This window comes from Canariomyces notabilis (assembly GCF_033297395.1).
Source record: "Canariomyces notabilis strain CBS 508.74 unplaced genomic scaffold N656scaffold_6, whole genome shotgun sequence".
NCBI lineage: Eukaryota > Fungi > Ascomycota > Sordariomycetes > Sordariales > Chaetomiaceae > Canariomyces > Canariomyces notabilis.
In genome coordinates, this window is record NW_027041828.1 from 1,016,205 (window position 1) to 1,029,024 (window position 12,820).

At 54.3% G+C, this 12,820-nt stretch overlaps 3 protein-coding genes across 3 annotated transcripts; 1 reads left to right on the plus strand and 2 right to left on the minus strand.

The window, feature by feature from the left end:
• Positions 1–1,640: 1,640 nt before the first annotated feature.
• N656DRAFT_587251 (histone-fold-containing protein) lies at positions 1,641–2,929 on the minus strand. The gene is made up of 4 exons (XM_064810193.1): positions 2,922–2,929; positions 2,614–2,864; positions 1,853–2,539; positions 1,641–1,763 (listed from the first exon to the last, which is right to left on the minus strand). Exons 2-4 carry the CDS (start codon positions 2,713–2,715, stop codon positions 1,755–1,757), a joined length of 798 nt encoding a protein of 265 aa, XP_064671921.1. The 5' UTR covers positions 2,716–2,864; positions 2,922–2,929; the 3' UTR covers positions 1,641–1,754.
• Positions 2,930–3,812: 883 nt separating this feature from the next.
• On the plus strand, positions 3,813–8,112 carry N656DRAFT_706246 (Nucleotidylyl transferase; the record flags this gene model as incomplete). Its single annotated transcript, XM_064811340.1, has 10 exons — positions 3,813–4,052; positions 4,268–4,554; positions 4,684–4,697; positions 5,178–5,242; positions 5,303–5,376; positions 5,582–6,012; positions 6,098–6,290; positions 6,822–7,245; positions 7,401–7,545; positions 7,655–8,112. 10 exons carry the CDS (start codon positions 3,813–3,815, stop codon positions 8,110–8,112), a joined length of 2,331 nt encoding a protein of 776 aa, XP_064671922.1.
• Positions 8,113–8,714: 602 nt separating this feature from the next.
• On the minus strand, positions 8,715–12,377 carry N656DRAFT_705711 (uncharacterized protein; the record flags this gene model as incomplete). The annotated part of the gene is made up of 9 exons (XM_064811294.1): positions 8,715–8,799; positions 8,882–8,977; positions 9,041–9,264; positions 9,376–9,560; positions 9,616–11,401; positions 11,497–11,623; positions 11,673–12,014; positions 12,081–12,262; positions 12,333–12,377. The coding sequence occupies 9 exons, from the start codon at positions 12,375–12,377 to the stop codon at positions 8,715–8,717; spliced, it is 3,072 nt and encodes a 1,023-aa protein (XP_064671923.1).
• Positions 12,378–12,820: the final 443 nt, after the last annotated feature.

Consider the following 12,820-nt stretch of genomic DNA (forward strand, 5'->3'; position numbering starts at 1 on the left):
CTTACCTTTTACACCAAACTCTTCCCCCCCTTACGAGTACAACGCAGTGGATAGAATGATGCCTAGGACAATAGAGAGCACAGTATAGGACTCAAGAAACCTTCGATAGGGGACTGATTCTTCGAAGGATATCAGTCTCAAAAGGGACTATCTGCCAGCGGGTTTGTCATACAAAATGCATTGATGACCTTCATAACTTGTCTACTCCCTGGGCTAAGATGAACTTGTTGAACGACGATTCTCGGGATTTGAAAAGGGGTTGACATTGACGCTAAGCCAGCTGCCACTTGGTGACAGCTGAATAGAGAGCTTGACAGCCTGAAGCCATGACGATTCCCCATGGCATTCACCGCGAAGCTTGCAATGGCCTACTTAGACAGACATGATGGATTCATGACGCTGCAATAATTATGCTACAGTACGTATATTCTTGGCCTGGAAATGCCTTCTTAAATCCGCTACACATGCAATCATTCCATTCTCTCGGGTCTGTTAAACTTCACAGGTTTGTTTGTCTACGAAAGTGGCCTAACGAACGCACAGACCGCTGCATCCAGCGACTTGAAGTCGACGCATCTTAGGAATGTTTGCTTTTCCTCCCAGGAGAAAAGTTCAAGAAGGCAGCGAGCATACCTAACTATCAGAGACCCCGAAAGAGATTTAAGCTTGCGATACTCGACAGGATGCGCAAGAAGGTCCAGAATCTAGACATGCATGATCGACTCGGACCCTGCAGTCGCCCACACAGATTCACGGTTCGTTGGCGTGGTGATGGATCGGTTGTTGCTTATCTTGCGGTCTGTTTCTCGATATTATCCTCGTACCATCCAAGTCGATTTTCCTCAGCTAACTGATACCTGTGCAAAATGGATTTCTCCTCATTGCCTCAACTGGCATCTCTTTATAGAATCAAAGACGGCCGCACGGCTCTATGAATCGGCCTATCTTTCTGAGGAAGGACGGACGCGTTCTTCACATTGGCGACCCCAATTCAGTTTATCTGCTCGAAGGTCAGGCTCGTGCAAAAATGCTGACCCCGATATCCAGGCTTACCCAAACAGTCAGAGGTCACATGCTCGCTAGAACTGGGTCACGCTTCGCTTGAGCTGATCGACACTTGCTTTGTCGTCACTGACCTATAAACCACATGCCAGCAGGTCTCAGAGTGAAGGCATGTCGTTAGCTGAAATCATGAATTAAAGAAGCTAACACAAAACCGCCAACACACCGCCACTGCCTACCCACTACCCGAGTACCTACAAGAAATCCAACATCAACAGGGAACTTGACCGCTAGGTTTAGAGAAGGCAAGACACGTCGCGAGCTTTGCTTCTGAAAACCAATCTAGTCGCTCCAGTCACTTCTTCGCTCAACTGCACCACAGACAACCTCCTCTGCCTCCGTCCCAACAATCCAGACATGATCCTTGTTTTTACGCCAGAGCCCACCGAGCTTTGCAGTCTCACCGGGCTTCAACTCAGACTGACATGACAAGGAATCAACAACGACCCTCTTCCCCCTAACCATTCACCGGACTCGGGCTCCTCCCGCGCCTGCTGTGAGTGAGCTGGAAACTCGCCCAGGCATAACTACTCCGTCTGTTCGAATCGCTCCAGCAGCTGGCACCATTCTTCCGTGGCGACGTCCGTTCGAGCCCCCGCCGCATCCTAAAGGGTAAGGGGGCTGTCTTCGCGTTTCACTTCTGGGTCGCTCCCTGACGCCGCATCATGCTCCGTCTTCACCTGAGCATCCTCCTAAGTGCTCTACTGGAAGTGTCAGTATCAGACGGGTGTCAGAATGTCGACAGAAGCCCAATTGGCTCCAAGGAGCGCGGGCGAGGGTTTCAACACACCTGGGGTGGCGGCATGGTGCCGTAGGCGTACATGTCATCAACGTTGTACATCTGCGCTTGGGGCTGACCGTACGCAGGTCCCCCGGCTTGTACCTGGCCCGGGTACATGGTCTGGGGTTGACGGTAGTCGGCTTCAGGGGCCATGTGTTGGCCGCCAAGTGTGTAATCGGCCGTCATGGGGTGCTGGCCGCCATGGTTCGGCGCGCCGACGCCGGGAATTTGGGGCTGCGCCGGGGCCGCTTGAGCAGCAGCGGCTTGGTTGCTCGCACGCTTTGCGTGGGTCGAGGCCTCCTCGCGCGGCACAATGTCGATGAGGAAGTCAAACATGTCGGATTTTGCGAGGGCCGAGGCGATGTCAGACCGCTGGAGCGTCCGCCGCTTGTTCTCCTCGGCGTGGATCCACGCCCTCATGGTAAGTTCGGTGATGAAGATGTCGCAGCCCTTGGCAAACAGGATGGGCGCCTCGGCCGAAATCATCTTGACCTCCGGGTCGGCCTTCATCACCTTCTTTATCCGCGCCAGTGGTAATTGGTGCATCTTGTAGTCATGCTGGTCGGTTTCGAGGTGTGTGATCATTTGCTGCCAGTACGCTGTGAGGATGTCTTTGTAAGACCCGTTCAGGCCCTGGTGAACGTTCGCCCATGTTCCTGTGTATAACTCGGACGGGGCAAAGCCTTGGGCGGAGATCTAGCACATTTGCATCTTAGTGTCTCGTTCCCCCTTGAGGCTGGTTCTAGGCGAGATGGGTTGAAAGCACGTACTGCTGCGCTGGCGCCATAGTGGCCGCCTAGGCTGAGGTCGTAGGCGGGCATCTGCCGGGGCTGCTGCCCGTGGGGCGCCTGGGAGGGATTCTGCGGGTCCATGACTGGTTCGCGTGTCTCGGGGTATGTGTATCCAACGTTCAGCTCGCCTCGTCAATTGCAGCAGCTCAGAAAATTGATGGCTTGAGATTTTGGTCCGATATCGCGCGTCGGGTTCGTCTCAACGTCTCTGCTTCACAGGATTTCAGCGTCTGCAAGTGCGTGAGAATTCATAAGCAATGCGATGATCGCTCGAAGCATTTGTTTACTTTGCGACTGGCGCCCGTTCTACCGTCGCAACCAGCCTCTCCCACCCTAGGATGCTCTTGTTGATTGGGCAGAATGATTGGGTGAGCGCGTGTGGGAAAAGGAGCGAATGGGTGGAGTTTAAAAAGGTTGTTTGAGCGACTGACAGACGGCGAGCCACTCAGCTCCTAGTTGCGAGCGGTATGAGATGATTGGTGAGATTTGAATGGACGCATCGAAATATGAAATTGTATAAGAGAGATTGGCGAAGCTTGCCGGGGTAAAGATGCAGCGAAACAAACAAGATTGAACACACAAAAAACGTACCTTTTATAATAGCGATGCGATCGTGATGCGGAAACTTGACCGGGAAATCCTGAGGTTTCTCGAGAGTTCGGGGAAGGACCAAGTGATGATTTGTGCAAGCGGTCAGCCAGCTGCAGAAGTTGGGCATCAGCGTGGAAGGACAACAGGCTGTGGCGCAGGTACTTTGTTAGCAGCCCAATGCGGGCGGGGGATTGGCTGGCCTTTTATGACTATTTTTCTTCGAGCTGCCCGACCCGCTGACAACTGGCATGCCACCAGCCTCACCAGCCCGCCCTATGACGGCATAGCCAATGAAAGCCAGGACTTTTAGCCTCTGAAACCAAAGGAGGAAGCATCAACGTTTCTCCACTGCCGAGACATGTCGTCTCGTCAAAAGCACCGGCCCTTTCTGCCGGCCCACCCGATGTACACAGTAACTACCCTCTGCTCCACTCCGCTAGTCTGTCCGTCAGCCCCACATTGGATTTCGAGTGGTCGACTCTTGAAGTTTTTTTTCCCTTTGCTGCTTGCTCTCATTTTCTCTACACCGGACTCTTTATCGAACGCATACCGGTTCCTCACCCCGGACAGTGGGTGGCTTTAACGCCATGACGACCGAGATTCTTGGTCTACCAGATGCTGAGATTGATCGGCTTCTTGCCGAGGCTGAATCTCGGCTATCTCGCAGTGGCAGCTCTGACGCTGGACCGGTAGCTACCGCAACCGCGGCAAAGGTTCCGGCCACTGCTACGGCAGTTCTCAAATCGACTGCTGAGGAGCAGACAGCTGTCTCAAAGAAGTCTGAGGAGCTGGCAGTTCGGATTCCCCAGCTTGCCCAGAAGAAGAAGGTATGCGTCAGACCCTGCTCGTTCGGCCCCCTCGCTCCACGTGTTCTCTGATGAAGTAAATCCCAATAATATCATGACGTTGGCAAGATCCCGTCATGGGACTCGAGCTGGCACCACAATGATTTCCATTTTATCATAGTTACTCTGAGATCGATCCTATTTTATACAGATCTACTTTGCTTTTTTACCGCCAGGTTGGTACTGACCCTGCATAGGGACCCAAGGACACCCTTGACGATTGGTATAACCTACCTCGCACGAACCTGACGCCCGAGCTACAACGCGACTTGCGGCTGCTGAGGATGCGCGACGTTGTTGCCATGGGAAAGCAATTCTTCAAGAAGGACTCCCGTAAGAGTTTCATTCCCGAGTACTGCCATCAAGGCACCATCATCGCGGGGGCTACCGACGGCGTCAACGGCCGCCTGACGCGCAAGGAGAGGAAGCGGACCATCGTGGAGGAGGTTCTGTCAGGCGAGAACCTTTCCAAGTTCAAGAGCAAGTATCATGAGATTCAGGAGCAGAAGATGAGCGGGAGGAAGGGCTACTACAAGAAGCTGGTTGCCGGCCGGAGGAAACGCAAGGGTTGAAAGGTGCCGGGAGGACACGTGCCACAGCTTTACAGGATAAGAAGAGTCCAGGAGGGTCTCCCAGGTGCCCTGCAGCCATGGAGGATCGCCCGGAGCGGGGCGGCCCGTGTCCCTGGTTGAAGGTTCAGGCACCACTGGGCAGCCACCTAGGATGCGGATACGGTATGCTTAAGCAACCCGTATCTGGACTTGGGGTCTTGGAAGGAAAGGGTCGGTGAGCGGACAGAGATCTTGCGACCGTATCACGCAGTCAGAGGCGTGGACATGGGGCAGATGATCCGTCTCGATAGCTAGAGTTGCCACTTGCCGTGCATTGCTGGTAGAGCTATCAAAAGCTAAATAAATGCCAAGCCAATACAATGTCGGTCTCATGTCTTCTTATGCTGGCTGCTACTCGTGAATCGCGATCAGTGCTACGAAGTGAGCTCGTGTGGGTGATCCATCTTATCGATAACGACCCTGGCCGATTTGGCGCCAAAAACTCCAACGACCGCGACAGGTTAGCATCCTCCGCACCTATCATCCATCACTTGAGGGTCCGCAGAGATGAGCTCACCACGGTTAATACGGCCACTACGGCCTGTCCTTCAGGGGCAATCGGTAAGGCTACAGAAAGAAATTCTTCTGGGGTCGCGATAAACTCATCTAACCGAGCCACAGCCCCTTATAACCCCCCGGTCAGCACAGATAGGCGTCCCGCGGGCCTCGACACAGTTTCGCACCAATGCCTCGATGTGAGCAAACGATACGGACGGGCTATGCCTCCAAGTTCTGACAAGATGATTACACAGAGCTACGGAGTCTGGTTCCGTCGAAGAGTCGAGGTTAGTTCGCCATACCGCCATACAAGACAAACCCAACAGATCAATCCGCAAATCAAGGTAACGACTGACCACCCGATCGAAAAATCCGCAGCAGGCCCGCACCTCCGATCGAGAGCAAAAGCCAGACGGAGCCAAGTCCCGGCACGAAAATCTCGCGCCTGCCGCGTGCGCTCGAGGCGCTGTACCTGAAGCCGCTCCGGCGGCAGGCCGAGTACGGGGTGCCGACGTGCAACCTGCAGCTGCGGTCGTACTCAGTGCGCAACCTCGAGTTCTTTTGCGACTTTGCGCTGCGGGCGGCCTACTACGCGGGGCTCCCCGCGTACGGGCCGGTGCCGCTGCCGCGCATGGTGGAGCGGTGGACGGTGCCCAAGTCGACCTTTATCTACAAGAAGTCGCAGGAGAACTTTGAGCGCATCACGCTCCGCCGCCTGATCCAAATCAAGGACGGCCACCCGGAGACGGTGCAGCTGTGGCTGGCGTTTCTGCAGAAGCATGCCTACTACGGGATTGGTATGAAGGCGAATGTTTGGGAGTTTAGCAAGTTGGGTATGTTGGGCTTGTTTTTACTCTTGGTTTTGCATTGATATCTGTAAGAGGGAGGCTTAGATGGATTGCTAACTCTGTACGACAGATGTCGCCAAGGAAATGGATAAGACGGCCGCAGAGGCGGAGAAATTGCTCGAGGACAAGTGGCAGCATATGAGCTACCTCGAGAGGCGACCAGAACACAAGCCCCATTCCAAGGGTCCGAGAGAGCAGTTCCCTGCTCCGGAGGAAATTGAGGAGTATCTGGCGACAGAGAGACGACGAATTTCTGGGGGCCGGTGAGAGGGATGGTTGTAAGACGATGCAGTGTGTAATGATAGACCGCGTCTTGCAGAAGCTTGTGTTGTATAAATACCAAGTAGAGCATAAATGGTTCCAGCCAAGATCACCTTTACTCTTGCATACCGTGACTAGTGAGCGGGGGGACCCTTATTCCCATGTAAAGAACTTCGTGTCCCGGAGTCGTTGTGTGACCTGTTAGTTGAGTTTCCCTGGCTTCGGTCATGATGTGAGTTTCCGCCCCACCAACACACCACTCATAGTCTCCCTCGTCTTGTTGCGTCAAAAGCCTCATCTCATCGGGAGGTTTGGTTTGTCGGTCGGATTCTGTCGTTTGCCACTGGTGGTCGTTGCATATTGAGGGAGATTTGCGGGATTGAGATGAATTGCAGCTGCAGAGCTAGCCGCCATGCCTGGCAGCAATTGGTGACCACCACAAATGCAAACCTCCGAGTCCGCAGCACAACAGCAGCAGCAACGGCGACACGACAATCAACAATAACACCAGCAGCAACAACAAGTTGCACAAGTTATGGCCAAAGATGCTCTTTCACAACACTTGGGACAGATACGCTGCGTAATGAAAACGCCTCTGAGGTAGCATCCGATTCCGATGAGCGCGTCATCTTCTCGGGCATCCAGCCCACCGGCGTACCGCATCTGGGCAACTACCTCGGAGCTCTACGCGAGTGGAAGCGCATGCAGGACGGGGCCAGCTCGAAAACGAGGCTGCTCTTTTCCATCGTCGACTTGCACGCCATCACGGTGCCGCGGCCCAGGGAGGAGCTTCTCCAGAACAGACTCGAGATGCTGGCCGCCCTGCTCGCCATCGGACTCGACCCGAACCGCTCTACCATCTTTTACCAGTCGGCAGTGGAGGCGCACTCGGAGCTGCAGTGGATCCTGAGCTGCACCGCGTCGACGGGCTACCTGTCGCGCATGACGCAGTGGAAGGTAAAATAACCCGTACCCGATGTCGTGAACCAGACCAGGTTATCTGACTCAATCGGACACAGAGCAAGATGCAACTCGGCCAGAATGCGTCGCTGGACGATGCCAAGGCCAGACGATCTCTCAAGCATGGCCTGTTCTCGTATCCCATCCTCCAGGCCGCCGACGTCCTCGTGCATCGTGCCACCCACGTCCCCGTGGGCGAGGACCAGCGGCAGCACCTCGAGTTCGCCCGCGAGTGCGTCACCAACTTTAACCACACCTACAAAACGGACTGCCTGGTCGCACCGCAGACTCTTATCGGTGAGTTCGCCCCCCCAACCCTTAGCCCCAAGTAGACTGTCCGTAAACCCACCCGGCTCGTTTTTACTCACCCTGGTTGTTTGTACTCGCGCTGAATGGACGTATGTAGCCCCATCCAAGCGGATCATGTCCCTCACGGACCCGAGCAAGAAGATGTCCAAATCAGACCCATCACCCATGTCCCGGATCCTGATCACCGACTCGCGCGCCGAGATTGAAACCAAGATCAAAAAGGCCCGTACCGACAGCATCGAGCTGGTCACGTACGAGCCCGAGACCAGGCCGGCCGTGGCCAATCTCGTTGACATCCTGTCCGCGTGCGACCCGCTCGGCCGTACCCCGGCGGAGCTGGCCGATGGGGACCTGAAGGGGCTTCGCAGCCCGGAACTGAAAGCGGCTGTGGCCAGTGCCGTTTGTAGGGAGCTCGAGGAGGTCCGGGAACGTTATTTGGGGCTTGTTAGTCGAGGAGATTATCTCCGGGAGGTTGCGCAGGATGGGACGAGGAAGGCGAAGGAAAGTGCGGGGAGGACTATGAGGCTGGTCAGGGAGGCTGTGGGCTTGGTTTGAGCTAGACGGAGAGAGCGACGGATGAGGTGGACGTTTGGGGGTGAATGAATGAGGAGTGTAAAACCATTTGTAAATGTAAAACTATAAGCTTAAGCATATAGAGCTCTCAGCGACAATTAGATAGATTCCCATCCTCGTCAAAATAATACTCGGGATCATTGATGCAGTCTTCGCTTGGATCCTCATGACGAGACATTGAACCCTAAGTACTCACCTCACTTTACCCTGAAAGGTGGGAGTGAGGCTTGGATTGCAACAATTGCCGTGACAGAAACTGCCCCTTTTACCGTCTCCTTTTTCCAACCATAATCGCTGGTCCACTGTCGTAACCATATCCTTTCCGCCCGCATGCTGTATGAGAACTCAAACTATCGCCAAACCGTCGACGATTTAGTGTAACCTTGACATGATGTCGTCAAAACAAGAAAGTTCACAGGCACAATCGCATAACATCATTCACGCCCCTTCCCCTATCGACAGAGTCTGTATCCCCCTCACATCCAACCCAGCTTAGAGCCTGTATCTTCCATGCCCGTAACCATGCCCCTACTCCCATCCAAGACACTGCCATTCTCCCCGTCTGCCGGCCAACGTAAAGCCCATCAAGAAACGTAGGTGAAGTTAGACCCCCTACACGCAAGCCAAAACTCCCTGACCACCTGGTTGGTCTGCCGCGCACCCCTCAACCTGCAACATTTCCAACATCGAATCATTAGCAACCCACTCACAAAATAACTCCATCAAGAAACAGAAAGAAAGAAACACTTACGAAATAACCCTCCGTAACCAAAGCAACCTCTCCTCCCTGGAAACCCTCTCCCGACCAGGGAAAGGCATCATCATCATCCCCTTATTATCCCCCACACTCCCACCCACATTCCCACTCCCACCCCCATTTCCATCCCCCTGATCCCCATCAAAAAGCAACGCCTGCTCCAGCCACGCCTGCGCACCAGGGTGCTGCGCGACAAGCTTCTTGAGGGGCTCACACAGCTTGTCGAGCTCGCTGCGGGCCGCGTTGCCGCCAATGTTGTGCACCAGGCTGCGGGCGAGGAGGGGGCCGAGGTGGGACATTGCTGAGGTGAGGGTCTGCCCGAGGGCTGGCCCGTTGGGCGGGGAGAGGGAGGAGGGTTTGAGGGAGATGAAATTTGCCTTGTTCTATGATTAGCAATTATTGGTTGATAGGTCGATAACGGTTATGAGTTCATCAATACTTTTGGGGGGAGATAGGAAAGGGAAAGAGGGTGGAGGAGGGGTACTTACCCAAAACTCAGCGGATGCACCTTTGGGAAGGGGTTCCTTCCCGTCGAGTACCTTGAGGGAAAAGAGGAAGAAGAACTCGAGAAGAGGGGAATACTGCGGGTGGAAGAGGATTTCTGGGTACTTGGACATGACCTTGTCGACGAAGATGATGCCGTTTTGCGAGATCTCTGTGTCCGCCTCGGGTTCTGCCGGGTCGTATTGTTTAGCGAAATTCCTACGCAGATAGAGGGCGGAACTTACCAGGCAGGGCTTGCAAAAGGGAAACCACCCATGGAAAGAGCTCGGCTAGCTGGCTCGGCACGTACGCCTTTGGGCCCCGGTAGAGTGATCCAACAAACGAGCACGCGGTGCTCAGTAGAGTCCCCACCCGGGGAGTCTCGAAGCGCTGCTGGACAAAATAGCTCGTCACGACATTCGGAGGAAAGACGAAGGGCCCCGGTTCTGTCTCGGAGAAGCCGGCGCGGAGGATGTTGCAGATGATCTCCACGACCTCGCCGCTGGTGCTGTAGGTTCGCTGAACCTCAACAAGAACCCTCATGATATCCTCTTGTAGGCTAGCGAGCCTGCTGCTTGTGTGGTAAGTCTGAGGCTCGCTGTCCAGATCGACCGGGTGTTCTTTGACGTCCTGCATGCCCTTGGCCATGCTGGCGAGACATCTCATGGACCTCAGCGTCATCTGCAACGATATATCCTCGACAGGAGGTACTGATTGGGGATTGGGCGGGTCCAGTCCTCTCAGAAAGTCTGGACGGGAGAGGTTCAGGAGACCGGGTTGGGCCTTGAGTTGGATAGCGAGCTCAAAATCGCTCTTCAGGATCGTGTAGAGATCCCCAAACATATCCAACCTGTGAGACTCGTCTTTGATGGCTTGAATTATGGAAGCAATGGAAAGAACAATCCTCTCTTCAGCGAGTGAGTCGAGCACCTGGGCGCTGCGGATGCTCTGATAATGCCTGATGAACGCGCCGGCTTCCCCAGTAAGGATGGAGCGACACGAGGAGCACAGGGTAGAAATTGACCGCGCCGACGGTCCCCCGAGCACGGAGTCACCGACGGCGGCGAAGAGCAGATTAAGGGCATCAGGAAGGTACTGGGCGTGCCGCTCAAAGTACTCGCAGTACCGTTCGATCAGGGCCAACCCGGTCTGTCGAAGACGGAGTGGGATCGGGCCTTGAGCCTGGCCAAGGAGCTGGAAGAAGGGAGAATCGAAGACCTTGCTTAGCTCGTGATCATACTTGGCGTCATCCGAAATGCAATCGGACAAGGCGCCGAGACAGAAGGCCGATGCCTCCAGCTCGGCCCAGGACTGGGTGCCAAGTGATTGGAGAAACAGATCAGCAAAGAAAGATATCAGGCCCAGGCCTTCTAAAGTGAAGACGGACTGAAGCATGTCAAAGACGTCCTTTCTAGCGTCGCCGAACGCGACGCGCTCGGTTGAGTCCCATTCCGCGAAAATCTCGGCAGGAGGCCATTGAATCTTGCGCCAGCAATTCGTAATCACTGTCTTTAGGTGCTGTTCGGCATATGGCCTCCAACTGTTCGTCTCAATGCCCTCGGTGAAGGCATTGTCAATCATGGTCTCAATAAATGTGGACCAGAATTCGAGGGCAGGCACAAATATCAGATCGTCTCCCATGAGGTACCCGTCGGCGGCAAGGAGCCCACTAAGACTTCCCAGGAACCTCTGTGATCGTTCGTCAGTATTAGTCATGAGCTCCTGCACCTTGGCGTCCCCATAAGCTAGCAGCAACAGGCCGAACGATATGCCGTCCTCGTGGTGGTTGCCGTGGATGAGCTGCTGGTAGCGCTCTGCCGCCCACGGGCTCTCGAACATGGCGGACAGTGCAGCGTATTGTTCCTGTGTGAAGAATGAGGAGTAGTTCGAGAGCACGTCGCTGAACAATTCAGCGGTGGGCTGATAGAGGTCCTCATCGGTGAAGCAGCTCATGGCTGGGGCGACCAACTGCCTCAGCGGTACGACCAGCTCCGGGATTGGAGATGCCCGCTGTGCATACAGAATCCACGCCTTGTGACTCGTAGTTAGCATCTCCGCATCGCACGCATACTACTAGCACGTTTGAGGGGTAAAACACATGTGAGGTATTCGTGGTCCATTCTTACCTGGAAGCAACTAAGCGCTTCCCCTTGAATCTTCAGGCCAGGATTGTCCTGTGGCGGAGAGAAGCCGCGAGCGACAAGACATGTGACGTCGGAGCCATTCTTGGTGAGACGGCCATGTACTTGGATACTATATTCAGTTAGTCACATCTGCTACAAACGTGGACGGGGTGACCTACTATCTGGGTGCGTTCATGTCTGTCTTGCCAACCTCCTCGACAAGAAGCGTAGCAAACCATATTGCTACCCTCAGCTTCGGGCGGTCGAGCTTGCTGGCAAGAATGTCGGCACTGAGGGCATCGTCCAGACCTTCTATAGGGGTGCCCCGGCCAAGGTCCAGGCAGTAGGCGAAATGGCGCACACAACTGGGCCACAGATGTGAGAATTGCATGAAATAGGTGACGAGAGCGGAGCATAGCTTTTTGACCACAAATGTGGCCGTCCCATCTGCCACCGACTGAATGACCCAGTTGATAATATTTTCGAGGAGTCCCTTTGCATCATCTTCGTTCAAACCAGAGCTGTACCCAATGTTAGCTGGAAAGGTATCGAGCACAGTTACGATAGGAGTAAACATGACTGATTACCTGTCTCTGTTAAGTTTGACAATGAGGGTGAGAGCAGCATAGAACCTGACGTTGTCCTCGGGGTGCGCAATCAAGCTTTGGGCGAGCTGCCAACCCTCTGGTGACCTCTGCAACCGGTGTAGCAGCTCCTGGATTTTGGAGATGGTCTCAGGAGGATTCGGCTGATATAGAGCTCGGATTAGCTGCTTCAGATGTTAGCAGACGTTTCTGATGATTGGATCCTTGGTGCATTCTATGTCCGGCGATACGTACCTGCTCGACCTCAGCGAGGCTTGTTGGTAGCGGCAATTGTTCCATCGTCCGTTTTGAACTATTTCCCGATCTAGTGTTTCTACTTGATCCAATTGACCCTGAGATTGTGTGGTGATTTTACGTTATATTTGAGATTCGCACTCATGACATCCAATGGTGTCGAAGCTGTGAACTGATGAATTGCGCAAGGCATTCACCCTCTCAAGCTTAAGCTCTGTAAATGCCGAGTTACCTTATGCTGTCGTGAAGTCGCAGCAAGCACTCAGTGGGCCGCTACAGCGCTGTTAGGTACCTGAAAATGCTTGTATCAGGCATCAAAGACCTAACGGAGTAACACTGATTAGTGGATAAGGGTGGATCCTTATGCACTAAAGATGACCTCACCCGCTCCTCGTTGCATCCCCACGATCCCCTCCTTGAATGGAGTTATAACCGCACGCTGTGTCGCAACTGCGAGTTGCAACGGCCTACGCGCTGAAATGTGTTGA

Excerpts from the sequence above, each read along its gene's own strand:
- N656DRAFT_587251 (XM_064810193.1), bottom strand. The coding sequence starts at position 2,715 with ATGGACCCGCAGAATCCCTCCCAGGCGCCCCACGGGCAGCAGCCCCGG. Across the intron at positions 2,540-2,613 it reads ACTATGGCGCCAGCGCAGCA|ATCTCCGCCCAAGGCTTTGC; the intron begins GTACGTGCTTTC and ends CAAATGTGCTAG.